Here is a 27,598-nt window from a genome sequence, read left to right as displayed (position 1 = left end):
ATCCCAAAGTGTGAAACAAGTCTGAGGTACTTTTTTCTTATTTTTCCTTTTCTGGGAAAGCTGAGGTTCTTGTAACCTTCATCTGTCATCTGGGCATCCTGCCTCTGGCCAAGAGGGCAGGACAAATACCATTTATTCAGTTCTAGCAAGATCTGCTAGCAAAGGTGACAGAGAAGTGCAGTGCTTCTCTTGCTGCCTTGAATTCACCTCTTTGCATCACGGCCCGGTGATCCAGGCACTGCTGCCGAGGAGGAATCTTGCTCTTGCCAGTTCTGGTACCGATCTTCTGTAGAATTTTGATCTACATTGATCTACAGGAATAGGATCTGACATAAACTGTCTTCAGGCAACATCTGTAAGCATAGTGAGCTGTGAAGTCAAGAGATGAGGGGAGATGCAGCCTGCTCAATGTGGGAGCTGGGGTGTGACTTGCGTTCTGGTCCGGTTCTTACTGAGAGGACTCCCTTGGAGTGCAATTTGCTGAAATTTTCATCCTACTCACTGAAGACTACTGTGTGTACCATTCCAAGAGGTTTCTTGCTTTTAAACTCTTGTTTTGGAATTCACATGTAAGCATAGAAGTTATTTTTCTTTTGGAGCAAATATCATGCTGTTATCCGTGCTGTGAGGTGAAATGATCAGAATTTTACTTGAGCAGTACTGCTTCAAATCTGAAGAAATGAGAAGTCAGAAATGAGTCTTCTTCACCTTGGAGATTCCAGCACCCCAGTTCTTAAAGGAGAAATCAAGATTCTAAATTTTTAATGCTTCATTTTAAGCAAATCTGCAGATTGATGTTAGAGGCATTATTTCTGTTACTAGGATATGTTTTACAATAAAAGCATTTTTAGTTAACTTGAACTCCTTTGAGAAGTAAGGAATGTTGATTGTTTGGTCTTTCTGGCAGCAGGATTTGAGTTTATATTTTTACCTGGTGTTTCAAAATAGCCCTCTGACAAGGTTTGGCGGGGGAGTAGGATTATTCACTGAAAAATACATCAGTGATTGAGATTTAGCTGTGGGACTGTGCATGGACTCTGCTAAACGTGGCTAATATTTTTCATACATGTAAAATTACTCAAGTTTATGGATTTGACAGATAGAGTGTGTAAACCTCAGCTTTAGCCAGCATCTAAATACTTTGACAGCTTTATGTTGTGAAGGGTAGTCTTGTAGGCTGTAACAGCTTCATTTGGCTTTCAGTCAGTGACAACCTGGAAACGCAACTGCCTTAGCAGGGTAGGAAGCAATTCCCTTCCCTCCTTATTCATTGAAGATTACTTAGCAGGGACAGGTACTGTATGTACAGTACAGGGGGTGTACTGAACTAGGATTTGCTAGTCATCCAGGGTTTTTTTAATTCTGTCATTCTTCTGCTCCTTAAAGTTGACTTTCCCATTTCCCCTTGCAATCAGGTATACCATTTAATGGCCTGTTCTTTAAACTCATAAGTTGGAGCAGAAATCCTAAATAACTACTAAAGGTTCTTATCACAAGGTAATTTCAGTATCAGTCTGGAATTCAGGATAACTGTTTGTGTGGGCATGCTCACATTCCTTAGGGTACTTGGAATGATGGTGGGTGAACTTCATGCTCATCCTCATTAGTTGGGTTTGTTTTTTTTTTTTTTTTCTAATGCTCTGGAACAGTGACATTAAGAACTGTATAACTTTTTTTTTGTTTTAAAGAGTAAATAGAAAGGGGAGAAGCTGTACAGCATTATGCTAAAGGATCTTGTTGTAACCTCCTGAGATTCAGATGATGTGTGTCTCTGGTAAAGGTCTCTGAATGGTAGTGTTCAGTGGAGCCTGACTTGCAGTCAAAGGGAATGGTAGAAATCTCTACCCTGTTAGAGGCACCTGTTTATGTTACTGTGTGTTAACCAGAAAAAGCAGAGAAATACACAGAAACTTCTTCTGACAGACCAGTGATGTTCTGAATAATGTGTAATTTATACATGTGTGTTTTATATGTAACTAAAACTTCTTTGGGGCCTATGATGCCGGTTCCTTCTGTTGTCATTTTATTCTTCAGCTCCGAGTGCAAAGAACAGTTCATTGTGTGTTCGAGGTGACTTTCTTCTGCAGTGTATTCCCAGTAATTAGAGGGTGCATTTTTAAAAAGCATTTAGATCGATGAAACTGTGTGTCATTATGGTACAACATCACAAGACATGTTATTCTTGAATGTTTCAATTGTTTAAAGCTAAGACTTACTATTTTCAACACTTCTTTCCTTCAGAAATCTGCATGTAATTTCTGTCTAAGTTTTTTGAAGCATTATTTCATATACAAATTTTACACTTCACAGTCAAACACTGAAATGTGCAGCAAAATTTCTGGTCCTGGAGAGTAACATATGTCATTAGGGGGCAGGAGAGACATTATTTAAAAAAAAAAAAACAAAAAACCAAAAACAAAAAAGAAATTAGGCAACCTAGAATCCCCATCTAATATCCCAGTATCTGAGTATCAGACTAGTTTTTCTCCTTTCTTTGATTACAGAAAAAAAAAAAATTAATTCTCCCTTTTTAGCAGCTACAGATAGTATACTGGACCTTTTCAGTGAATTTGCCAAGGCTTGCTAGCTCCTTGAGGTCACCTGTCCTTCTGAGAAAAGTGCTACATTTGCTAGCATAAATCTAGTCTGGACAAGTATGCTTCCTTCCTTTTTTCTCCTCTAGTACTTGTGTGGAAGATTGACTGTGCAGTCTCTGAGAGTATGTTGTGGTGCATTTTGTCTTGCAAGTAGTGCCTGTGAATGTAATAGTATCAGTACATACTCTGATGCAAGGTGCTCTTCTTTGTCTTCATTTTGGTAAGGCAAGGGGATTTTCTTTATGGAAGCATTCCAGGTCTTCATATGAAACCTGGTTTAAAAAAATAAGTAAATAATAATTCCTTATTAAACCCCCATCTTGATTTTCAAAGAAATCTGAAGTACCTCTTTTAGGAGCAGCTCCCCATATTATCTCCTTCCTCTCCACTCTCATCTGCTCACTTCAGGGTGAAGTTAGTACATGTGAAAGACAGCACTGCAGTAAAGCAACCCAGGTCCTCTGAAAGTACATGCTTCTTGTAATGAGAGCTGAAGAACTTTTTTGATAATATTTTTTGGGTTATTTTTGTTTTGTGAACAGACTGTCCAAAGTAAGATTAGTGATGAAGTAAGTGTTCATATGTTAGCAGGTGCAGTTCTAGAAAGAGGCTCTAGTCTGAGTCACACACCCCATTTTAGATACAGCTTTCCGGGTGCTTCTCTGTCTTGCAGGGGAGGAGAATGTAATTTAGGGTCAGGTTGTCAACTGTGGCTTGGAATATATCTTTTCTGCAGGATCTGTTTGAGCCTGGGGTCCAGTTGTCCCAGGTTTAGGCAAACCATTTGCATCAGATATGTGAGTAGTTAAAGGAGCTGTGTGATGCAAAGGAGTGAAGTGTGGGGCAGCTGAGTCCCTGGAGAAGATGGGAGATTTCTGTGGCCTCCTCACAGGGTCAGCCTGCTGTTTTGGATGCAGGCAGGAGTAAAGCAGGAAATGCTCTGGCCTGCAACTGTGACTGTCACACATTATTGTTCCAATTTGTATTCCTTGAGATGAGGGCTTGCATGACCAATGTTTCTAGTCCATGATGTTTAGGACTCTGTGGTATGGACAGGTGTTCTCTTCAGATTCTGCACTTCTCTCCTTTGGTTCAGTGTGCCCCCATGTCTGTCAGCTCTTGCCCCAACAGGCACTGCAGTTGCTGTGAATCTCAGACAGTGTGGGCCGTGCACAGACTTTACATAGGAGGAAGATTAATTTCTTATTGGAGATGCATAAGAATGAGTGATACAAATTTGGTATTCTAGCAATGTGGTTGAGTGTGCAGAAAGGACACTGTGAGAATCCTCACTTTTTACCATGTGTTTGTCAGGTCCTAGTGCTGTTTTCCTGCATGTATTTAGATCTAATAAAATACTCATGCATTTCTCTGGGTCACAAAGTCCATTTGGCAGGCACTTCATGGTGTTCCTTGTGCAAAACATATCTTTGTCTTGAAGAAAGATTGCTTCAAATAGGGTTTCCCACAGTCTCACAGAATGTGGGATTTTTCCATATGAACAAGTACTCTGCAGAATTGTATTTCAGTTTTGAACCTGTTTACTGACATTTCACTTGGTAATGACAGTGTAATAGTACAGTAATAGGCAGTGGTGTCTATTAATAATAATAGTAATAGACAGTGGTGTCTGCAGCAGTGTATGCAGTCTTGGTATGTCATAGTCTGCATGGTCTGCTGTGAGATTTTGTGGGTTTTATTGTCACATGGAGGTGAAAAAGCAGAATAAATTGTTTTGGAGAGCTGTTTTTCAGACTGCTGCTATTTCATTTTTCACTGTATTATTATGTGACATTTAAATTAGTAGAATACAGTATTTACCTTCTGAAATCCCTTGTATGGATCATAAATCATAATGCGTAGGAAAGCAAGTTAGAAAATTGCATGTTTTTCCCTAAATAATTTTAATTTATGTCAATATTGTGAATATAATTGACAGTGGTTGCAAAGGAGCTGAATTAGGACTGTGTCAGTAGTCATATATCAAAATTATGATCAAGTAAGCCCAGCTGGAAAGCCAGCATGGTGATCAACTCAATATTGTACAAGTTTGTTTGAAGAGTGTGGTTTTCGGTTTTTGAAGTTGATTTTTTCTCCTCTTTTTTTCATGCTTTCTTGGGGGGATCAGAATTTGTTTGTATGTGCATTCAGGTCAAAGTTAGTACCAACAAATTTTTAACTGTTTTTTTAAATGTTTCTCATGCATATGGTTCTTGAATTTACAATTTAAGTAGTAAAGCAGCTTATTGTTATGGGGAGGAAGAAAAAATTATTTAAGTGACTCTTGACTTTTTCCGAAATACACAATCTGGCAAGCACAGTACTGCACAGTTGCAGTATATTCATACTAAGAATGTACTTCTTTGGTCTTGGATTTGTACTTATCAGGTCCAGTCTTGAATAACAAGATGCCTGTTGTTATATAATATCTTGGTGCTATTTAGTATTTTTTGTCTCGTATCACTCTGATACTAAGTGGAAATCTTTAACAGAAGAGGAACTGAAAAATGCCCCTGTGAAGTCAGTGACTCAAAGCTGGTGACTCTGAGGGGTTTCTCACTCCAGATAACTCCCTGCAGTCACTCGGGATTGAAAGAGTTTATTTTTATTAACACGTCACATTTTTTGTAGTTGAAAGGATTTATTGTATTGTTATTTTATTTTATTGTTGTTTATTTTATTGTTAAAGTTTTACAGTGTATAAATAGGAGGTATAGTTTTTAGTGGTCTGTATAGATTTCTCATTCAGGTAGTTTGTCCGACCTGCATACATGGATTTCTGCTGTTCTGTTCAGACTGGAAAATGGGTTTTGCATTTGCCCCTCAGTGTAAAGAGATGTTAATCCTCTGAACCTTACCTGAAACCTCACAGACTTGGGAATTCCACAAATTACTCTATTCAAATTCCAATTGTGTTTTTATATGGCTACTAATTCTCTTTTTCCTCAGTTAAATTTCTACTGTAATGTGATTATCTGCTTAAAACAATAAATGTGTATGATTTCTTTTTCTGTTTAGGTACGATGAGTGGATAAAGGCAGACAAGATAGTGAGACCAGCTGATAAAAATGTACCAAAAATTAAGCATCGAAAGAAAATAAAGGTAGTTTTTCTCCCTTTTCTCTCTTGTTGCTCCCAGTGTTGGTTTGATACATAGTTAAGTAATCCCTGCCTCCCTTCCTGACCTTTTGATTGGCCTGCAAATGCTTATCAGGTAAAGCAACTTCGTAGCCTTTTAAACATTAACTCTTTTCACCATGGGTTTGGCTTTTCTCTTTGAGGCAAGGAGGGGAAGCTTCTCTTTCCTTCTTTCCTGAATTTTTAATTAAGTGTATGTAGTCATTTACAGAAATCAAAGGAGAAGGATACAGATTATTGTCTGTGTTGGGAACCAGCTTGAGGGTGGTGAAATTTGAGATCTCTCTGATTCTGCAGTGCAAATCTGTGGACTAGTCCATGTGCGTAGGACTCTGTAATTTTATTGCCAAGATTTTTTTCAAAATTAATTCTTCCACAACTGATATTTAGGCTTAGATGATGACATATTTCTTGAACAGTGGGCTGCAAGGGAGCTTTTCCTTCTGCCACTGCTGAGCCTGGCATCCTGCAGTGCCACTTCTCCTTGTGCACTGGGTGTATTTGTTTTCCCATTTGTTTTAGTGTTGGCAAAGTCCCTGTCTTGAATAGAAAAGTCTTGTCATAGAGCGTAGAAAGTTTGTAGTCCTTAAAGCAGAGGAGAGTTTTCCTCTACAGAGTGAATGTTTAAGATAACTGTAAGCATTGTTTATATGTAATCCATTATAAGATGTGTGCTCCAATGAGAAGAGTTTTTGTATCTTTTTTTCACCTAGAATAAAACTGACAGAGAGAAGGAAGAGAAGTATTCTCCTAAACCTTGTAAACTGCGACGTTTGTCAAAACCCCCCTTTCACACCAGCACATCACCGGAGACTGGGTCCAAACTTGACAGCACTGAAGCCAAAAATACTGAACAAGCTTCAGTTAAATCAATAGAAATTACTTCTATCATTAATGGGCTACAAGGTATTATACTTTAAAGCTTTTTCTAATTCTGTAAATGGCATTTAAACAATGTAGAATAACTGATGCAACCAAATGCTTGAGTCTGTCTGGCTAATTATAACAGAAATAACATTGGACAAAAGCAGTGTTGGCAGTTTCTGTGAATTCAGTGTGTTAATGGTCATTACATTTTGTGTTGCCATCCTTTCTTTTTTTCGTTGCTGTTTGATATAGAGCAAAGCATATTTGCTTCCTATCTAATCTGTTAATTTGTAAAGTTTTAATTTTTGGTTTACTTAAGCTATTGGACCCATTATTCATATCTGCACGTCTGTTGCTAGCACTGTGTTCCCCTGCCCACACATTTACAGCAGCATTTTAATACCTACTCGCTTCTCTTCATTCTTAGTTTACAGCATGCTTCCAGAGAAGGAAATCATACATGGTATAGGTAGTTTGGGTAGCCACAAACTTTTGTGGAAGCTGTGTGAATTTAATAATCATTCCAACTTATTTGACACTGGCCACTGGGTTCCAAAACTGTTGGCAGAATAACAGTCAACATAATCTATAATGCTTCATTTCCTTAGGAAATGAGAAACAAAAAAACAAAAAAAAACCCAAAAAACAAAAAAAAACAAACAAAAAAAAAAAAAAACAAACAAAACAAAAAAAAAAAAAAAAAAAACAAAAAACCCACAAACAATTAGCAATGACACTATTATTAGTATGATAATTAATCTTTAATTAACTTTACAAATCAAGGAGTTACATATATCTATATATTTGAGCCAATTCCTGTTTCTCCTTGAATCTGTATCTTTTCACACTGAATGAGATTGCTGTTGATTCCTTTGGGATTATATATCTTTGTTCTTCTCTTGGATTCTTTGTTGCTGACCCTGAATTTTCTTGCAGTTATCCTACATTCTTCTTGTCCGTTTGTTTCCCTAAGTGCTTTTCTTTATTGCTTTCACTTCCTTTTTTCCAGGCTGGTCATCAGATTGGTTGGTTGGTTTGTTAGACAGTATCCAGTATGTGTGGTGTTGTTCTGTCCTTGAGACTCTGGATTTTCCAGGGAAAATGGTGTCTGTGTTAGGAGCTTTGGAAAAAAGGCAGATAATGGTAGTATTTGTCACCCATAAGAAGTATGTAAAGGCATCTTTCAGTTACTGGTTTGGGTGCAGAAGTTAGTTTTTTATGGATTAACGCATGCTATGCTTTCTCTACCCGTTCAGAAATTCCTGGAGATGTACTGTATAACAGAATCTTCCTAGTTTCTAATCTAGACTTTTGAACTCTTCAGGAGGTACCATTTAAGAGAGAGACTGCTAGAGATCCCTGTAGCATGTCTTCATAGCTGTACAGTTTTCTTTAGTTATTTTTTTTGGTTTTTGTTTTTCAATAATTCTTTGTAATCAGAATCAAGACAAACTTTTCTTGTTTTGTTTTTGTTTTGTTTGGATTTACTTTGAATTAGCTTCTGAAAGTTCTGATGATAGTGAGCAAGAAGATGACCAAAGTGCCCCGAATGCTCATGCTGATGGCAAGGAGGAATCTCAGCCCGACGCTGTAAGCCATGATAAAAATGAACTCCGTCTAAAAGAACAGAGCGGTTCATCCCTCCCAGAAGAAACTAAAGCTCTTACAGATGCAGTGGTGCCCAAGTCTGTATCCAAGTCTCCTGAAAGATTGAGGAAAGAGATGGAAGAGTTATCTGAAGATAGTGAGTCTGATGGAGAAGACGAAGCCACAAAGAAGAGAAAGGATGGAAAGAAGGAGATCGTGGATAAAACAGCAAAACCACAAGTGAAGCGTGGAAAACGAAGACACTGTGTTGCAGAGGAGTCCTTGAAGACCGTGTCACCTAATAGAAAGGATGAGAAGTCCAAAAACAAAGACTCCCTTAGTTTAGAAAACAGCAGTAACAGCTCCTCGGATGAAGATGAGGAAGACAAATCTAAACTGAAAATCACTCCAACGAAAAAGTACAATGGACTAGAGGAGAAAAGGAAATCTTTACGGACAAGTACTTTCTACTCCGGATTTTCTGAAGTGGGAGAGAAAAGAATAAAGCTTCTAAATAACTCTGATGAAAGACTTCAGAACACCAGAGCAAAGGATCGAAAAGATGTGTGGTCAAGTATCCAAGGCCAGTGGCCGAAGAAAACGCTGAAAGAGCTGTTCTCAGACTCTGATACTGAGGCTGCTGCTTCTCCTCCACACGCTGCTCCTGAGGATGCTGTGGCAGAGCAGCAGCTTCAGACTCTTGCAGAAGAAGGCATTTCTTTGCCTAACTGTGAACTTGAAAAATCTTTGCCAGCAAGTGTGGATGTAAAACCTGTTGAGGAAAAACCGACTGAAGTGGGTGAGAAGAAAGTTGAATTTCCAAGCAGCGGCAGCAATTCTGTGCTAAATACGCCTCCTACAACTCCTGAGTCACCTTCCTCTGTAACTGTGACAGAATCCAGTAGACATCAGTCCAGTGTCACTGTCTCTGAGACACTGCCACCAAATCAAGAAGAGATACGAAGCATCAAAAGTGAAACAGATAGCACAATAGAGGTGGACAGTGTGGCAGGGGAGCTGCAAGACCTCCAGTCTGAGGGAAACATTTCTCCAACAGGTTTTGATGCCAGCATCAGCTCCAGCAGTAGTAATCAACCAGAGCCAGAGCATGCTGAAAAAGGTAAAGGAAAGGGTAAACAGAGCTGTCTCCAACCTAGCCAGCTCTTACTTCTAACATTGCTGATGTGTTTTCATTCTGTTTTGATTATGGTGCAGGGAAGTTAGTTGTTGCAGGAAGTAGTAGCCTGCTGTCCATTTCAGATGTGTGGAAATGGCATAATCATCTCGTGAGTAAAATGTCATCTGCCAGCAAGTTTATTGGCTTTTCGTTTGAAATTGTGGTGGTTTCACTGAGGGACAAAGGATAAAAGAATGAAGTTTATACTGGATATGATAAAAAAAGCCCAAAGCAAACTGTAATAGCTTGTGTAAGGAACATTTATGGTAGCAAGATGGAAGCATTTCCAGCACTGTCCTTAGAAGCAGGAGATGCTTTTCTTGCATAACATTTGATTCTCTGTAAGTTTTTTGTTTTGGGGGGAGAAAGCCCTCTTGCTGCTAGGGTGCTTAGGCAGTCATTTCTAATTTGTATTTTTCTAGAACATTAACTTCATAAGATTCAAGTCAAGCTGATAAAAGCATTGACCTTTTCAGCTATGTTTCACTTTCATATGTGATTTTTTGGATTGAAGTTCCTTTCCTGAAGCCAGGAGAGAGTGGGGGATAATAAACACTTGTGCACATGATGTCGCTGTACTGCTGCCTGCTTTTTAACTGCTGGCAAGGCAAGATCCAAAAGCTTTTTTCTGAAAGTCACTGGCTGTTTTGCAGTTCATCAAAAGTACAGCTACTTTCACTGTGTTGTAGTGGCTAAAAATTATGAACACAAAGGAAGAAAATACATTTTGTATACAAACCTGAGACAGAAGTGGGTTTCTTAGCTCAGTAGATTTTGGCTAGCAATTAGATTTTTTTTTTCAAAATGTCTTAAAGTTGTGATACCTTCAGTGTCCTGTTGAAAATGATCTTCTGAAAGTATGTAACAAAATATGTTTCCTTAAAGGAGAGAGTTTGGAAGAGGTCAGTGTGTACCTCTTGATAACTACACCTCTATTGCTTTGCTAATTAAGGCTGTGTAGGTTTGCTGTGTAAGTTGCTTGGGGTTTTTTATGTTGCCACTTGAAAGAACACGATTGTAAAAGAGCATTTTTACACGCATTGGACTTTAAGTTCTTCTCTGATTTTGTCAGCATGTTGCCTGTTTCAGAAAATTAGGTTCCTTAATTTAGATTGTTTTATTCAAGGGCTCATTTTTAGTCTATAAGTCACATGCAACAGCATTTGAAGAAGTTCTAAAACACTCCCTTTTAGCAGGTGTACTAAAATCCTTCCATGTTCCTTTTCAGCTTTTTCCCCTTGTAGTCACAAATGTCAGTAGTATTTTTCACTTGTTTGCCTTTCTTTTCTTGCTGTTTTTTGGGTTTTTTTTGGTTTTTTTTTTTTTATTTTTTAACATTATCTATGATTTTGTTAACAACTTTAGTCAGTGTAATTACTGATCATGGATTATGGCTTTGGTTTTTTTCTCACAGCTTATAAATACAGCAAACTTTTAAAAACATTTTTTATTTCCAGTAGGTCTTGATAACTTTTTCAATATTTCATATTTACAGTATTAAAAAATAGTAAACCCATGTAGTTCAAGAGAAATTCTAGTGATGCATATGGGAAAGTAATTTGCAATCATCATACAAGTGCACTCTGTGCAAAGAAACTTCGTCTGCTTTCCATTGTCTTTCACCTCCTCTTGTCAATCTAAGTAGAAAGCTGAGCTGCATTAAGGTTAGGCAGGAACAGTTGCATTGTTGTCTTCAAACTTAAGCTTTGAAGTGTTTTGTGGGAGGAGTGCAAGCGTTTATTTAATTTCAATTTCTTCTTTTTTTTTTTTTATTTTCTTTTCCCAATTATAGTCTGTACAGGCCAAAAAAGACTTAAAGATGCTCAGGGAGGAGGCAGCTCCTCAAAAAAGCAGAAAAGAAGCCACAAAACATCTGTGACCAGCAAAAAGAAGAGTAAAACTAGTAAGTACAGCTTAGTGTGAAATAAAAGTAGCGTGTCATTTTTTCATCTGATTGTAGGAGGTGAATAAAAATAATGTTAATAAAAAATGCAGTAGGACAAAATGTTCTCATCAGGGAATTCTTACTACTGTTTAAATTAAGAAATTGCTCTACCTAAACACCAGAGTGTTTTTAAATGTCTTGTATTATTTCTGGGCCTATTTCTAAGAGCTCCTTAATATTTTGTAATTCAGGAAAACCAAGAAGAATGAGTATTTCACACATGGCAGAATTGGGACAGGTATCTCTGTATCATGACAGCTGCCTGCTTTAGAGGGGAGACTGGGACCTGAAGGAAACTATGCTCTGTATTTTCTGCAAGATGAGTTTTTGGAGGTTAATATCTCTACCCTGTAGCAAATATGAGAATAATTCCAGAAGATTATAGATTCTTGTTTTCTTCCTGTGCTGTCTGTTACATCTACAGTAAATAATGCAGCTTTTGCAGTTTTTTGTAGTTGCAGAAGCTAATTGATATAGAAACCACAGTACTGGGTTTGGGAAGCCTAATAAAAGCAGAGGTGTGTTAGGGTCGTATGCACAGGTGTTTGGGAGACAGCACAATCAATTACTGCTTCTTTTCACTCTGAGTAAAAAAATAGCAGGAAGCAGCTAGGGACTGAAGCCTGGAGGATAACTGTAAAAAATGGATTTAAAGCAAGGATAAAAAGCATATGCCATGCCTTTTTTCCTCTCTCTCCCCCAACTTCCCTCCCCTCTTTCTATTAACAGCTTTACTAAAAGTCTGTACTTGCTAGTCTGGTATTTGCTTTCACCCCACCTGTCTTTCATGTTCATTGATCTCCTCTTTATATTTTCTCATCCTTTTTAATTCCATTTCACTGGTCTCTTCCTTTCATAATCCTTATTCCTACCCTCACCCCAGAAATTAAAGTAACAAAACAAACTGAATTTGCAGAACAAATACACCATTTTTAGCCTTGCCTTTATTCCCTTGGACTTGGTGAATTTACCCCTTATTCTCAACCTATGTCTTCATCGGGTTGTGAAACTTCAAAGCAATTACCACACAGTCCTTGGTGTGTGCTCTTTTTGTTAGACTTCAGGCACTACTGGATGTAATAAGGAAAATGAATAGATAAAATGTGATTCAGCTGAAAGCAAAAGAAAAAAAAAGCTTTTGGCAAAATTCCACTGTGTCTGTTAACCTGCTTTTGTGGCAGCTTCAGCTCTTGCCTTTGCATTAAACCAATAGCAACAAGCAGCTGGCCAAGCTCTTTCACACTACATGTCTTGGGTATTCAGTTTCTCCTGTGTAGATCACCAGATCATAGAGGCCAAAAGGTTCAGGGCTTACTTTGTCATCACCTGGGGCAGTACAACTGAGGCATACGTTTTTCTTTATAAATACAAATTCAATATGTTTTTAAAAACAGCTCTTAACAATTGAGGTTCTGCAGATTTCCTAGGCATTTTATTCCACTGCTTTGCTAGCCTTGTGTTAAATTACAGTTGCTTGTGCCTGCTTTCACCTCAGTTTTATTTTAGTAATGCTAAAAAACTTCAGCCTTTCAATCATTACTCATAAATCTTGTCTTTTAGATAGGTTATTTTGTTACTCTCCTTTGAGTGACTTGATTAAAAACCTGTGTTCAGTTCAGCCTGTTGCTTTAAAGTTTTTTCAGCATAAAGTAAAGTTCTTCTGTTTTGGGTCAGCAAAATATCTTTTTCCAAAATTAAAAAATTGTATTATCATGTCTGAGAAATGTGTAGAGTATGTCACAGGTGTTCATATTATTGATAGTGATTTTAGTAGAGGAAAATTAAAATAAAGGTGACATAAGGCTAAGAAAAGACTGTGTTTGCTCTGATTTCTGCTATACATGTCCTAAAAATACAGTCAAAAAGTCTGTCTGTTAGCTCTAAAATGGGATAGAGGTTTCTATATTGAATACTGCATTAGAAGTTGATGTCAGAAAGAGATAAACAGGAGATGGACCATTACAGTCAATCTTGTGAACTCTTAGAAAAAAGTACAGCCCCATGAGCAGGCAGATGTGGTTCATTTTGTCCCCATTATATATACCTGCTTTATGCTTCAGTGATGCAAAGGGCATCAAGCCAAGCTGCTACACCAGGACGGATTCTGTTGTTTTAAAGTAAAGGATTTGGGTCAAATAAATTCCCATTGTATGAAAATCAGCACGGAGGTTGCTTCTGACAGGCTTTAGTTAGGGCTGTGTTTCGTAACAATGTCTTTTTTCTTCAGCAAACAGCAGCGACAGTGATGAACTATCTGCTGGTGAAAGTGTGTCCAAGTCCCAGGCAGCAAAGTCGGTTTCTACTGGTATGAAATCTCACCAAACCAAATCACTCACAAGAACACAGTCTCCAGGAAAATGTGGTAAAAATGGAGAAAAGGAATCTGATCTCAAAGAACAGAATAATCGTTTGCCCAAAGTTTACAAGTGGAGTTTTCAAATGTGTAAGTATTTTCTTGAAAACACACCTAGTGTCATCTTGTGGCGTAGTGAAAAAGGCTTTTTGAATGTTCTGTATTTTGGCTTTCTTGTTTCCATCGTGAGTTTACTGAAGGTTATGATAAATCCTCATTAAAAAAAAAAAAAGAGGTGGGGTTTTTTTGGTGATTTTTGTTTGTTTGTTTTGTTTTTTCTTCTTTTTACAATTGCAGCAAAGGGAACTCCCTATGTCACACTCTTCCAGGACTGTTTTTAGATCTGGCTCCTGAGCTACCTTGCTGTTCTTGTTGTGCTGTGCATACCTGTCACTCTGGCATGAACATTATCTGCTCTGTGTGCTTCTTCTGTTGATAATTCCTTTATGTTTTACTCCTGGTTCTCTAGTTCTTGTTCAGACACTTAGGTGATTGATTTGTAATTTTTTCCCCATCCATTTTGCATTATTGAACCAGCACGTTTGCTGTTTCTAGGAATAAGAACTTCCACTCTGTTTGTTTCAGTCAAGCCTACTGGTCCAGCTAGGGGTGAGCAGTGTGGAAAGGATCCTGCCTAACCCTATGTGAAAAACTCTATCTGCCTGCCTGTCTGAAAAACAGATCAATGGTTTATTAATTCTCTCATATTAGTGTAATTTACCAACTGAATCTGACTTTGCTGTTTTGGGTTTATTTTTATTTCCTCCCCCAACCCTGATGTCTGTAGCATTAGTCTGCTTTTAAATGTATTTTTCCCAGTAGTTCTTCACAGTCAAGTTACATTCTGGTGCTCTTCAAAAGTATGCAATGTAAATGGTCTTTATTGTCACTTACTGCCCTGCTGAGATTCATTGAACACTTTCCTGGTGCAACACATATGAAGGGCTTCTGTTGCTTCCTTTCTTTGTACCTTGGCTACACTCCACATGCTAAAGTTGCTTGGCAGAAGTTGGTCTGTGGAGTGCTCTTTGACACATGTCCTGCTGTAGCTGAGTCAGACACTTGAGTTTTCCTCATTTTCCCACAGCCTAATATAGTTGTGACTTCTGGTCCTTTGGTGCTGCACTCATTACAGGTTGATGTGTAGTGCATTTTGCACCTCACAATAGTTTAAATGATTCTTAAATGCTTTTGAATGGAGTGTCTCCTGTGTGGCTTCCCTGAACTGAACCAAGAGTTTCTCCTGCCTGTGCTGCCCACTGCTGTGTGCCGTGTTGTGTGCTGTGTGCACTGCTGTGGAGAGCTCCCAGCTGGAAACAGCCAGAGGGGCAGCTCCTGTGCTGGCCATGTCCAGCATGGTCGTCCTGTATGGTTTTTCCTTATGGCACATGTGCCAGGGACTGCACCAGAGCCACCCCACAGCTGTGCACGTCCCTGTTATAACTTGCTTGTACCAAGACAAGTCAGGCCAGGCTGACCTTCCTGGTGTCTGGGGCCAAACTGAACTCCAGAAGTTCTGAAAGCAACAGGCTCAAAGCTAGTTTTGGCCCTGATGCTTTCATCTGTTGTCTTAATTTTTATTATCCTTTTCCTCCTAATGGGGAAGGGAATGCATCTTTTTTCCTCTCCCAGCTCCTTAAAAAGTCCCCAAAAAGCATATGGTGGTATCTTGTAAAGAATAACAAAAAGTGAACAAATTTGGGGTGATAAACAGCAGCTGCTGCTGCTGTTGTTTCTTAGCTTTGCTGTCTGCTAGCTCAAAGCACATCGCTAAGATTGAAGTACCTTCCACTTCACTGACATCCAGAAGTGTTTGGAACTTTGGAAATGCTTCAATACAATAATTAATTAATTGTTTAACTTGCAGCTGACTTGGAAAATCTGACTAGTGCCGAGCGCATAACAGTTCTCCAAGAAAAATTGCAAGAAATCAGGAAACATTACCTGTCCTTGAAATCTGAGGTGGCTTCCATTGACCGAAGAAGAAAGCGCTTAAAGAAAAAAGAGCGGGAAAGTAAGTGCTGGAAACGAAACTCTGCTTTTAGAGGGCTCACTTGCATATTCTATTAAGGTACTGGGTAATTTGCTGGGAGATGTGTGTCATTAGGAGTGTGGTTTTGTTTGGGTTTTGGGAGATGCTGTGTAAGGTATTTTATGACCATTAGAAGAATCAGATACCCAGTGACTGTGGAGAGGGAAGAGCATTACAAGGGTGTGCAATCTGTTTAATGCTCTTGAGGCATAATTACTTCATACAGGAAAAAATATACAGAAAATAAACTCTTCTAAGCAATGAACAAAGAGTATTAAAAACTTCTAATTTTTCTTCAAGTTACAGATAAATTTACTGTAGTGTTGCTTGTGGACCTAGATAGTGCTTTCCCCTTGGGATAAGGGTTTTATTCCATGACTTTAAGGGAGACCAGTTAAATTGAGTGTTTACTACACAAACCAGGCAGTAGAGACTGGTTTCCTTTCCATTGCAAGGCATTGGTTGCTGGAGTCAGTATGTACCAGTGCTTGCTGCTGAACAGGAAAACATGTTTATTGCTTGATTTATGAGTCTCTATAACATGTGTTTTCCTTTTCCTGTGCAGGTGCTGCTACTACATCATCTTCCTCCTCATCACCTTCCTCTAGTTCCATTACAGCTGCAGTTATGTTAACGTTAGCAGAACCATCTATGTCAAGTTCTTCACAGAATGGAATGTCAGTTGAGTGCAGGTGACAGCAGGACTTGCCAAAGCACTTTGCACTTAATGGCTGCTGAGGGCCACTCCTTTTTTTTTCCTTTTTTTTTTTTTTTATACTGCACAGTGGCACAAAATTCAGACAAGCACTATTTTGTATTTAAAGTTGTTTCTTGACAAGCTAACTTTGCACTTTAGTGCACTTTTATGAAGAAAAAGTACAACAAACTGCTTTTCCTCAAGCAATAATTGTTTCCAACTTGTCTGGGAATTGTAAGTCTAGTGACTCGAAGGCCTTCCACTGTGGCAAATGGAGGTTGTTCACTGCCTGTAGAGACAGGACAATAAGTATATAGTTGTTGGGGTGATCTAAATCAATGTGGTAAGGCTTACTGTATTCCCTGGTATTTTGTTAAAGCTGGAACATTTGATATTTTTCCATTTATTTATGACAAATATTGAAAATATTTTCATTTGTACAAGCTAATTGTTTTTTAACTGCTAAGTCACCTTATAGTGGCTTTAATTGTATATGTCAAGCACATCTATTCAAAACCTGCAGTTAGTAGGATGTCTGACATCAGTCCTGATAACCAAATATGAGGATTCCTTTTAAAAGAAAAAAAAAAAAAGACTGACTAATGTTTACAGGTTTGAATTAGGCTTAAGTAGGTTACTCTGGGTTTTAAGAACCCGTTAATTGGAATGAAACTACTGTACTTTGCCATTTTTCTATAAAACAGTATTTTTTTTTAATTTTGATAAAATACATTATGAAAAAGAAAGAAAATGGCTAACAAACTGTATTAAATCTTAATGTATAAAGATTGTATTCAGCCAGTTTAAAGTGTATATTTATTCATAATGAATTATAACAGGTATATTTTTGTGTTTTCTTGTAAATGTTTCTTTTCCCCTTAAAGCAACAAATATTTCATTTGTAATGCTTATTTTATTACGAGCTTCTAGGAGAGGACTTCAAGAGGGAGTAAGGTGTGAGGTTATAATTTGTGGTTGCTGATACCAACACTGCCACAAAAGGGTAGTTGTTTTTAAAATAACTAGCTAGCTGAGTGGGAGATGTTTAATTTTTTAAATGCCTTGTACAAATTCCAAAACCAACTTCAAAATGTTTTCACTTGTATTGATTTTATGTTGAATGGATCCCAAGCTCTCTCCTGTTAATTCTATACCTTTGTAAGACATTTGTATATTGCGGAAGTGTTCATTCAAGCTATTTAATACCTGGCACTGTTAATACACAGTACTTTATTGTACAGATTGTTTTACTGTTTTAATTGTAGTTCTGTGTACTTCTTTTGCCTGGGGAAATAGGGGCTGGCATGTTTTTCTTTGTTTTCTGGCAATACAACATGTAAGAATTTGAAGCATTTTGTTTGTAGATGCTAGAGTGTCAGAATACTTTTCATTTGACTTTTCTAAGAAAAGCATTTTCAGTCTTCGTAGTGTGCGCTTAAGGTTATAACTGATTTTATTGAAAATGGTTTCAAAGTATTCAGAATTGTACAGGACTGTAAAAATTTGTTGACAGACATTGAAGGAAAAGCTTATAGAAAAAAGCTATAAAATATATATTAGGTTCTGCAGAAAATGGAGAGTTATGTAATATATTGTACAAATGTAAGCAAAGGCCTCTGAAATAAAATGCCATAGTTTGTGAATCCCTGATTTTGTTTCTAACAGTTTAATTAAGCAACTGTAGTGTGTTCATGAAAATTACATCAAGCTGCAGAATCAGTTTAGCAAATGATCTTTGGTGTCCTGTAATGGACATAGAAAGGTAAGATAGAGTACATGCATTTGCCTAATTTTCTTCTTAGTGATTAATTCAAATCCATCCTCTTTTTCAGCAGAAGGTGAAAGCATGGCCCATCATTAAGGCAAAGCCAGTTGAAACAAACTACCGGCTGTTACAAAATACTGTTACACCTGCAAAGTTGCAGGTTACTATTGAGACTGGCATTAACAACCCATGATAAATAAGCTTTGGAAACAATGACTGTGTTAAAAATTATGATGATCCAAGACTACAGGGGTGATTTTAATATTTTCAGTAAAGCTACTAAGAGGATATTTTCATCTCTTTAGTAGAATCAGAGTCATGGTAGTTCAGTTCTGCTTTTCAGTTTCAGTAGGCATAAGGGGAATGGATGTAACTGGGAACTACACCTCGGCAAGCAAGATTCAAATTCAGCTCTTCATTCACTACTAGCTCTTGATCAGGTCTCAGTTTTAGTGCCAGCATATTTGCTTTGATGTGATAGTTACTGACTCTATGATCTGGGGGGATTTGTTTTCCTTTTTGAAACGGGGATCATTGGTCAGCTCCCTGCTCCCAAGTTAAGTTTTGGCATAAATAGGATTTTTGATTTTCTGTGATACAGAGATTATTTAATTTTCATAATATATCTGATGCAGTTCAGTGGCTACTCGGACATTTGTCTGAATGTGTTACATTGCACCTCTGCTGTGGAGTTTGTCTGTAAATGGTGCTCTCCAAATTCATGGAACCACTTGTCTCCCAGTAAGAAACAAAGGAAGATACCTTTGGCAAACTGTTAGCCAGGCAGTTTTATGCCATGTTCCAGTAGGTCAAATCTGAGCTGCTTTTCAGGGTACATACTGTACACAGCTTTACACGTGGGTGCATTCCCTGCCTGGCACGTGCACTCTGCTTGCAGCTGAGGCAGTTTGCCACTACCAGTGCCTGCTGGGCTGTGCCTGGACTCCTGAGTGCCTGCTTGGACCACGTTCCCAAAGGCAAAGCAAGGCAGACACCCCCTGCTGTGTTCTCTGCACCTTGCTGAGAGACAGACTCAGGTGTTTCCCACAATTGATCGTGTTGGGAGTAGCTGAGGTCAGCACATGCTGAGGGAAAACACGCCTTATTTGAAGGCTCTGCAGTGCTCCCACCTCCCCTTATTTGCAGTCTGCACTAATTCCTGTCCATACTTATGACTGGGTAGTTCTCATCACACTGGAGTTTTCCTATTGGCACGGGGATTGAACTCTCTCTCAGGCAGAGTTCCTGGAGGCTGTATGCCTCTTGCTGAGTTTCAGTGGCCACGAGTCTCTGAAAGGCACTGGATGATGGTTGAGCCTGTTCTACCCCTCCTGTGTCACTAGAGTGCTGCCCTTCTGTGTGAAGGCAGACTGGAAAAGCCACTACAAGTCATGTAGCAGCCACCTGCCCCTTTTCAAGGATTTGTGTATTCTTTTGGGCTGACCCCATCCTGAGGGTCACTGCCTTTCTTGGCATCCAGCAGGCAAGGCAGGGATGATACCTGGTGCATTTGTCAACACCAAGACTTTTCTTCTATTCAACAGCTGGGTTGCTCTCAGCTTTTCTCTGGTTGAGATGATCCCGAGGTATGTTGAAAGTCTCTTTTTCCCAACCCAGCCATCGAATAAAGAGTAGAGAAGTCTTCAGCTCACATTCTCAAGGTTGTTTATTATATTTTATCTAAAACATTTACTGTCCGGCCTGCCAAGGTCTGTTCAGCAGGTCAGCTCAAGGAACACACACCGCCTCTCGGGCTGGTGCTATCTTTTATACTAAAAACTACGTATACTATGTTTACAATAATGTTCCAATACCTATGACCTATGTTAGACAGTGACTTTCTACTCTAAACCAATCTGTGAATGCCAACATCATCCTGAACATGGATGCCAGGGAGAAGAAAGAAGGAGGACAGGGCACACCCAAATCCCTCCATCTTAGAGCCCCTGACCCCCATGTACGGAATTCCAAACCCTCCTGTACAAGGTCCAAAACCCCCCTGTACAGTGCTCAAAATTTTTTCCCATCACCCTTTGATTACTACTACTATGCTGTCTAAATTTTTGTGACTTTTAATTCTTCATACAAAGGTGGTAACTTGTTCCATGGGTCAAATTCAAAGCCACAGGGGTCTTTGGCTACATGCCAGGGACTCCGACCCCCCCCCTGCCAGGGCTTCAAAGCCCCCTGGCTGGGGCTTGGATCATTCAGGACCGTCAGGGGGACGTCCTGGGTTCTGACAGGTTGCTTGTTTAGCCTTCAGTTGGATGCTGGTGCCAACAGAGCTGCTTACAGTGGCAGCTCAAGAAGTGCATCAAACATGTAAGGAGACAGCCAAAGGGCTGTCAGCTTTGCTTCAGCTCCCCTTGGAACTGCGGGTGGTGGGAAATCAGTGACACAGCCTCTCCTCACTGAACCAATTAGCTTGGAAAAGACCTCTGAGATATCAAGTCCAAACTATGACCCAACACCACCATGTCGACTAGACCATGGTACTAAGGACTGTGTCCAGTCTTTCCTTAAAGCCAGGCATGGTGACTGCACCACCCCCCTGGCAATCCGTTCCAATATCTAATCATCCTTTCTTTGAACAAATTCCTCCTCGTGTTCAACCTCAATCTCCCCTGGCACAGCTTCAGACCGTGTCCATCTGGTCCTGATGGATGTTTCCAGGGTGTCACTGCGCCCACGCGCGGCACGGTCCCGCCGTGGCCGGGAGCAGCTCCCAGCCCGCGGCTGCGGGGGGCGGAGGAGGGAGCGGGGGCGGTGCCGGGAACACCTCCCGGGAACACCCCCGGGAACACCTCCCGGCCCGCGCAGCGGAAGTGACGCGCTGAGCCGGTTCCCGCCGCTCTCGGTGCCCGCCATGCGGGGCCGCCGGGGCGGCGCGGGGCCGCGGCAGCGAGCGGCGGCCGAGGGGCAGCAGCAGGGGCAGGGGCAGCAGCAGCAGGAGGGACAGCAGGAGCAGGAGGGACAGCAGGAGCACTACGTGGTGGGGCAGGTGTCGGGCAGCCTCGGCGCCCCCGCCGCACCCGCCGCGCCCCTCGCTCGCCTGTTCCGCGCCGCGTCCCCGCCGGTGCTGGTGGCTGTGCCGGGGGTGAGCGAGCGAGCGAGCGAGCGAGCGCCGGGGCAGCGCTCCCGGCTGGCCGTGGCTGTGCGAGCCCAGCGGGAAGGCTGCCGGCAGCACCGCTGCCCGCGGCCGTGGGCTTCGGGCAGTGGCGCTCCAAATAGTTGTAGTATGCGAAGTAACTTCAGGGCGTTCCTGGAATTGTGTCCTTCAAGTCTGTTTCTCTTACCATTTGTTTCAAGGGAAAGAAGAAAAGGAAGCGTGCAGAAGAAGGGGAGAAAGTGTCAGAAGATCAGAGCTTATCCAACGTACAAGAACCTGCGGTAAAAGCAAAGAAGGCCAGAAAAAAGGAACGTTCAGAGGCAGAGAAAAAGCTATCACAGAGGTGAGTGACACCATTTTATAGTAAAATTAAAGCATCTACATTAATTGTAACATGAGTTCGATGAAACAACGAAGTTCTCGTCTACTACTCGTCTTCAACTGGGTGTTTAAGATTATTTTTAAGATTGTGCAAGTTTTCTGTAGTGTTCCCCTGAAGGAGGAAGCAGTGCAGCTTCTTGAAACACTAAGTCTATGAAGTGCAAATGCCCTGCTAGTGAGCCAGCAGGTCCAGCGGCTGGAGATGAAGACACATGGATCTAGTTCTCTCTGGCTCGGGGAGATGCTTTCTAGCTATCCTTGGCTTTATCCAGCCGAGGGGGTTTCAGCAGGAGTGAGGTGCCAGGCACAGAGCTGTCTGTGTCCTGCTGCTCCTCTGTAGTGACACAGAACCTCTCTGTGACTCTGTCTGGTCACTTGAAGTGAGGTGCTTCAGAGCAGGCTGGAAGCTGCTTGCTCTACCATGGACTTTGGATAATAAACTGAACTTCATTGTAGCACAAGGCTAACCCCTCGTCCTGTCCCTGGGCCTGTGGAACCTGTTTGCTGTGTTTGTGTCTGTATCCTTCCAAGGCTCCTTCAGATCTGCTCATTGTTCATGCTCTTACAGCAGGTTTGGATAGAGAGAGACTTGTTAGTGCATGGCAGTATTCCAGAAGTTTGTTCTGAGTCTCCTGCATACTGAGAAGGATTAAATCTGTTCTAAGTTCCAACATAACTCAAAGATGATTTTTTTCCCTTCAATTTTAGAGGCTATCAAATGGTTTAATTGTGAAGTATTTCTGTATTACTACTGGTAAATAGTGAATGCGATACCCTGGGGACAGCAAATAGTTTTTCGTGTTACTGAATAGTCAGATTCTGCATTTTTTAATGCAGAATAAACAAAATAATGTTTGAAATTTTACAGTTGAACATGATGATTTCAAATGTAAGTTAAAGTATCTTAGAGGCTTCAGTTCTTTGACCCCAAATCGCCTGGCTTTTTTCCATGAATTGTAACCTGTCTGTTCATTTCTGGTCAGAGAGGACGCTTTGGAGCAGGCAGATGAAGAAGAGGATCAAAAATTGTTTCAAAACAAAGTGAAGCAAAAGAAAAAGGCTTCTCAAGCCATCACCAAAAGTGTTGTTAATTCAGCTATGGGTGCTGCTGCAAAACAGCAGAAGAGAAAAAGGGTGGCTGATAAAGCAGCAGACAGAAGAACGGTGTTTGTTGGAAACTTGCCTGTCAGCTGCACTGTTCAGGTACGTGGGTGGGTTCTGTCTGCTAAAGGAATGAAAGGAGTTGCAGCAGTCCTCAGCTTGAGGTGATGTTTCCAGCTGGGAAGTCACACACACTTGTGATTGGAACTGCTTTTGGGAACGTAGGAAATGGTTCTTGTTCTCAGAAATCATTAGAGACAATCTCTGGTTTCCTGGAGTTCCTGCAGCAGTGGATGCAGCGACTCTTTCATGAGTAGAATTGGTCAGTTCCTTGTCAATGAAAAAATGACTGAATAATGAGAACTGCATTTACAAAGTTACTCTGCTTCTAATTTTGTATGCAAAGAGTGCTTCAGATTGTTACATAAAACATGTTAAATTTATACTTGCTTTCATAGTAAGAAGCACAACTTCAGTTTTGGCAGTCTGTAGAAGAAGCTGCCACAAAAACCACTGAAATAGTTACAAATTACTTGCATTTTGTTAGTAGCCTGTTAAGGGACCTCCTATAAGTAAAAGAAAGACAGTGTAAGAACAGTGTTACTTACAAATACTAAAAAATAATTCTCATTATCAGGTTGAAAAGTGTACTGAGTGTTTGCAATATCATCTGTTTAGGTACTGACATCTCTTTTTAAGAAGTATGGACAAATCCAGTCCATTCGCTTCCGGTCTCTGGTATGTTTTTCCCTTTAATGTTATATAACAAAATAATTTGTTAATGTTGAAGGGCAGTAGTATTTGTAAGTCGTGTACCTTCATTAGTTCAGAAGTGGTTTGGGGTATGTGGGTTTTGCTATTAAAAGAAGCTTGGAGATGTGACCCCAGGAGCGCCACAGGTGCATTTGTCCTGTTGCAGCAGCTGATCCAGGATCAGAGCTTTATGATCTCTGAAAGTGGAATGCCTTTGTTATTGCTGGTATGGCTGAGGTATTGCTCATCTGTTTTTAAATCATAGTAGCAAAAACACATTATTGTAAATCAGGGTACTCACTAAAATATTTGACAAAAACTCTCTTGGAACTCAAGAAACATCTCAGATAAAGTCAAGGCAAGCTCTTTAACGCTGAGGGGTTTTTAGACCATCTCTAGGTCCAGCCACTTCTGTCATTTGCTCACTGTACTGGCTATGTTGCTTTGAATGTGAATTCATTCTGCTTGAATTCATCTTTGTCTTATGGAGAAAACTTTTTGTGATAAGTTAACACTAGGCCCACCTAACTCAAGCTCTTTTTATCTTTAAGATTCCAGCAGAAGATACTGTATCCAAAAAGGTAGCAGCAATCAAGTAGGTTCCCCTTGTGAATTTTGTGTATTTTTCAGGGCCTAAACAATGTTTAAGTGTTGGTCATTAAAAGTTTGTCTGTATTAGGTCTTTTTCATGTATTTTGTGTTTTGTTGTCTTTTGTCATTACCTTTGTGTGTATTAAGTTTTCTCAACAAGTAATAAAGAATTATGTGCCATGTATATTTTAATGTGTTACTTGAGGTTGCATTTCTTATATTTTAGGAAGGAGGGAGATGCTAAAAGTCTTTAATTTCTTTGGATGTGTTCATGAGCTGAGGAAGGTTGCTCAGGGTTGAACAAGATGTACAGTGGGACGCCCTTGCATGCACAGGGACCCTGACCTGCAAGGGAAATGAAGTTGTTGGTGTGCACAGAACAAGCAGAGGCAGGAATGTGTTCAGCAGGAAGTGCCTGTGCACTGCGCAGCACCAGCAGGATTGAAGCAGTAACGGGTCCTTTTCCTGTTCCAGGCATAAGGTGCACCCGAATGCAAAGTCTGTCAACGCTTACGTGGTCTTTAAGGAAGAATGTGATGCCCAGAAGGCTCTGAAGGAGTAAGTCTCAGTTTTGTTCCTCGTACCCTGTTGAAGAGGTAGTTCATGTAGATTTATAGCTAAATTTAAACAACCTCCCCTCTTTTGCTTGAATCAGAATCAAGTGTTGTTCAAACTTAAAAGTAACTTTGCTTTTGGAATATGCTATGCAGTGACATTGGCAATTAAGTAAAGCTTATTTCACTTTTAAAACCTTTCATTTTTGACTGCAAAAGGAATGGAACAGAAATTGCTAGTGGATTTCACATCAGAGTTGACACTGCATCTAAGACCAGTTCGGTAAGTAAAGTGTGTGGCTAGAAATTCCCATTTCTGGTTTGGTTTTGAAGTTTTTATTGTTTTTGTTTGGTTGGTTTGGTTTTTCTGTAACAACTAACTTACTGTCCTGTCTCTTGTTTCCTTTAGCATGACAATAAACGATCTGTATTCCTGGGAAATCTTTCATATGGTAAGTCTGAAATGGACTGTTAAGCATCATTAATTTGCATTTTTGGAATGGTTGACATTAGGCTTTTTATTTCTTGGTATTAAGTGGATAAATACCTTTCACTGGAGGTAATTTTTATTTGTTAATTGTAACAACTAAAGAGGTTGTAAGTTTCTGTCCAGTTCTGCACCTTGATTGTTTCCTTTATTGTACGTAGCACTGCAAGTGCTTTTAGTTCTTGTTGTTGCTTCACATTTTTTGAATAAATATCACTAAGTTGCATAGGCCATAGCTCTCTAAACTGTTCAAGGATTACCAATTCCTATTGGACAGTGATGGCTTCTCCTTTTGATGCTTTCTGTGAACTACAGGCTGAGTGACTCTGTCCAGGCAGGGCTAAAAGTGGGATTTGATGATCCCTGTGGGCCAGTTTCAACTCAGAATATTCTGTGATTCTGTGATTTGCTGTGCTCTGAAATTATTTCAGCAGCTTGGGCCTTTCTCAGCACGTCTAGGTCCCATTGCTGCAGTTAAACCTGTACTGTTGACTTCAGCCCCTCCCCTCAGCAGAGAGATGTTTATGTCTATGTCAGGGCATTCCATGAAGCGTACCTATACAAAAAAAGAAAATAATCCGCACTTTTGCGATGGCACATCACATTTGTCTGCCTAGGCATGGGATGGAGAAAGGCTCGTATACCCAGCCATTATCAGAATCATTGTGTAGCAGCTGTGGTTGGAAACTGTGAATCCCTTCTCCCCCATTCAGCTAAAATTCATGGCTCAGTCAATAAACAGTTGAAGAACTGCCAGCTCAAGCTCATTATCATCAGCATTAATTCTTAGAAAGAAATAAGAATTTCTAATCCTCTAGCATAAGGAGGAGCTACAAAAATGTATAGCAGAATTCTTAATTTCTACTGTGTTCCAAGCATAAATGAAATAATTTGAAGAATGTATTTCAGTTTTTGCCTTAGTTTTTTGTGATTTCTGTCATACTCTTCAGAGCTGGAGAAGCATTAACTGCCAGAGTAAATAGCCCTTCATAAAGTCTGTGTTGTCAGCTTGATGGGATTTTTCAAACCACTGATATTTGCCTGCCTGTCCTTCTTCCGTATTGTTTGTGTCCTTGAATGGGTGAATGGGAAGTAACTGGATGTGGGCCAGGCTTTCAAAGCCGTGTGTCTCCCTGAAGAGGCATCTGTTCCCTGTGTTGCCCGTAGACATCCGCGATGACGCCGTGCGGGAGCACTTCCATGACTGCGGAGACGTGGTGGGAGTGCGAGTGGTGAGAGACAGGACGACGGGCCTGGGGAAGGGCTTCGGCTACGTCCTCTTCGAGGTGAGCCCCTGAGCTATGTGCTCCAGCACACAGGGAGCCCTTCCAAACCTGCACTGGGGTCTGCCCTTAAAGCATTCTTATTTTCAGTTCAGGAATTTCTTGAGGTTTGTGTGTATGTAGGCAGTGAAGTGGCAGCATTGTTGTGTAAGGTGGAAGCAGCTGGGAAGACCGGTTCTGTGCAGGCAGGTACAAAACAAAATATTTTCAGTGTTGTACACACTGGGGTGAAAGAAGTGACTTTACCTTAAAGACTTAAAGAGGGACAGATGAGTTAGTTTGGTATAACTTCAGTGTTCTCCCATTTCCTGTGTGTCAAAATGTGAGTGGAATTCTTTCCTGCAGCTGGTTTGCTTACTGGCTCTCCACTTCTGATTCAGTGCACCTTCCTTTCTCATGCCCGTCTCCAGCCTCATTTTCCCTCAGTTCATTTCCTGCAGCCCAGTGCCTTTTTTCCCAATTTTTCTTTGTCTCTCTGTGCCTCAGTGTGGGCTGTGTGGGGTGCTGGTGTTCCTGAGCAGAGATCTTGTGTCATTCCCTAAACAGGGCGGTTTGAGCGCTCTGCATTGTAAAATCCTGCTTTGCCAGTTTTAAAAACAGGTAACTGTCCTCGTTTGAAAGCACTCAGCTGGAAGCAGTGCTGCTGCTAAAGTGGCTGTCTGGTTTTGTAGAACACGGATGCTGTACATCTTGCTCTGAAACTCAACAACTCCGTTCTGATGGGAAGAAGGATACGAGTGCAGTGTGTAACGGACAAGAAGAAAGAACAGAAAAGTCCAGGCCAGTCTCGTGCTCCCAAGGACAGAGCTGATAAGAAGAAGAAAAAAGAAAAGAGCTGCTCTACTGATTCTTTTGTTGGTGAAAAAGCAAACCCATTAAAGAAGAGCACAAAACCAAAAAGACTAAAAACTACTCCTAGGAGTAAATCTGGGAAAAACAAACAGTCCTTTGATAAAAAACAATCCAGTAAAAATGCTGATTAGTGTTATGAAGATGGATATAGATGAGAGTGTTTTTTATATGTGAGAGTGTCATAAATTTTGTTTGCTAATACAGCCGTTGTCCTTTGTGGTGTTTGCTCCGGAGCGTTTGGCTTCTAGAAGGCAGCAGGAGGTGCTGCATGATTTTATCCCTGTGTTCCAGGAATCTGTCTCCTGCTGAGGTCTTGCTGCAGAGGCTAA

The 27,598-nt window shown here is 40.3% G+C and overlaps 2 protein-coding genes across 5 annotated transcripts in view; both read left to right on the top strand.

Annotated features, from left to right (window-relative positions):
* ARID4B (AT-rich interaction domain 4B) overlaps window positions 1-18,036 on the top strand; it is an 88,162-nt gene extending 70,126 nt beyond the window's left edge. For all 4 annotated transcript variants that reach the window (XM_041413917.1, XM_041413926.1, XM_041413900.1 and 1 more), the window contains 7 exons: window positions 5,616-5,700; window positions 6,449-6,641; window positions 8,101-9,309; window positions 11,159-11,269; window positions 13,539-13,754; window positions 15,532-15,678; window positions 16,262-18,036. In XM_041413917.1, coding sequence (XP_041269851.1) covers window positions 5,616-5,700; window positions 6,449-6,641; window positions 8,101-9,309; window positions 11,159-11,269; window positions 13,539-13,754; window positions 15,532-15,678; window positions 16,262-16,392 — 2,092 coding nt within the window. In that variant the 3' untranslated portion in view covers window positions 16,393-18,036. The remainder of the gene's footprint in view (window positions 1-5,615; window positions 5,701-6,448; window positions 6,642-8,100; window positions 9,310-11,158; window positions 11,270-13,538; window positions 13,755-15,531; window positions 15,679-16,261) is intronic.
* A 2,965-nt stretch (window positions 18,037-21,001) lies between these two features.
* On the top strand, window positions 21,002-27,470 carry RBM34 (RNA binding motif protein 34). The gene is made up of 10 exons (XM_041414251.1): window positions 21,002-21,255; window positions 21,468-21,610; window positions 22,632-22,851; window positions 23,428-23,487; window positions 24,054-24,097; window positions 24,568-24,651; window positions 24,867-24,930; window positions 25,057-25,099; window positions 26,302-26,420; window positions 27,089-27,470. The coding sequence occupies exons 1-10, from the start codon at window positions 21,025-21,027 to the stop codon at window positions 27,398-27,400; spliced, it is 1,320 nt and encodes a 439-aa protein (XP_041270185.1). The 5' UTR covers window positions 21,002-21,024; the 3' UTR covers window positions 27,401-27,470.
* The last annotated feature ends 128 nt before the right edge of the window (window positions 27,471-27,598 follow it).

The sequence above is a fragment of the Onychostruthus taczanowskii genome, unplaced genomic scaffold (genome assembly GCF_017590055.1).
Source record: "Onychostruthus taczanowskii isolate IOZ18803 unplaced genomic scaffold, ASM1759005v1 scaffold104, whole genome shotgun sequence".
NCBI lineage: Eukaryota > Metazoa > Chordata > Aves > Passeriformes > Passeridae > Onychostruthus > Onychostruthus taczanowskii.
This window is presented reverse-complemented; position numbering and strand designations above follow the sequence as displayed.

Bases quoted from the DNA above. Each gene is read 5' to 3' on its own strand.
- RBM34 (XM_041414251.1), top strand. From the start codon at position 21,025: ATGCGGGGCCGCCGGGGCGGCGCGGGGCCGCGGCAGCGAGCGGCGGCC. The intron at 24,931-25,056 runs GTAAGTAAAGTG...TGTTTCCTTTAG, and splicing joins CTGCATCTAAGACCAGTTCG to CATGACAATAAACGATCTGT. The intron at 26,421-27,088 runs GTGAGCCCCTGA...CTGGTTTTGTAG, and splicing joins TCGGCTACGTCCTCTTCGAG to AACACGGATGCTGTACATCT.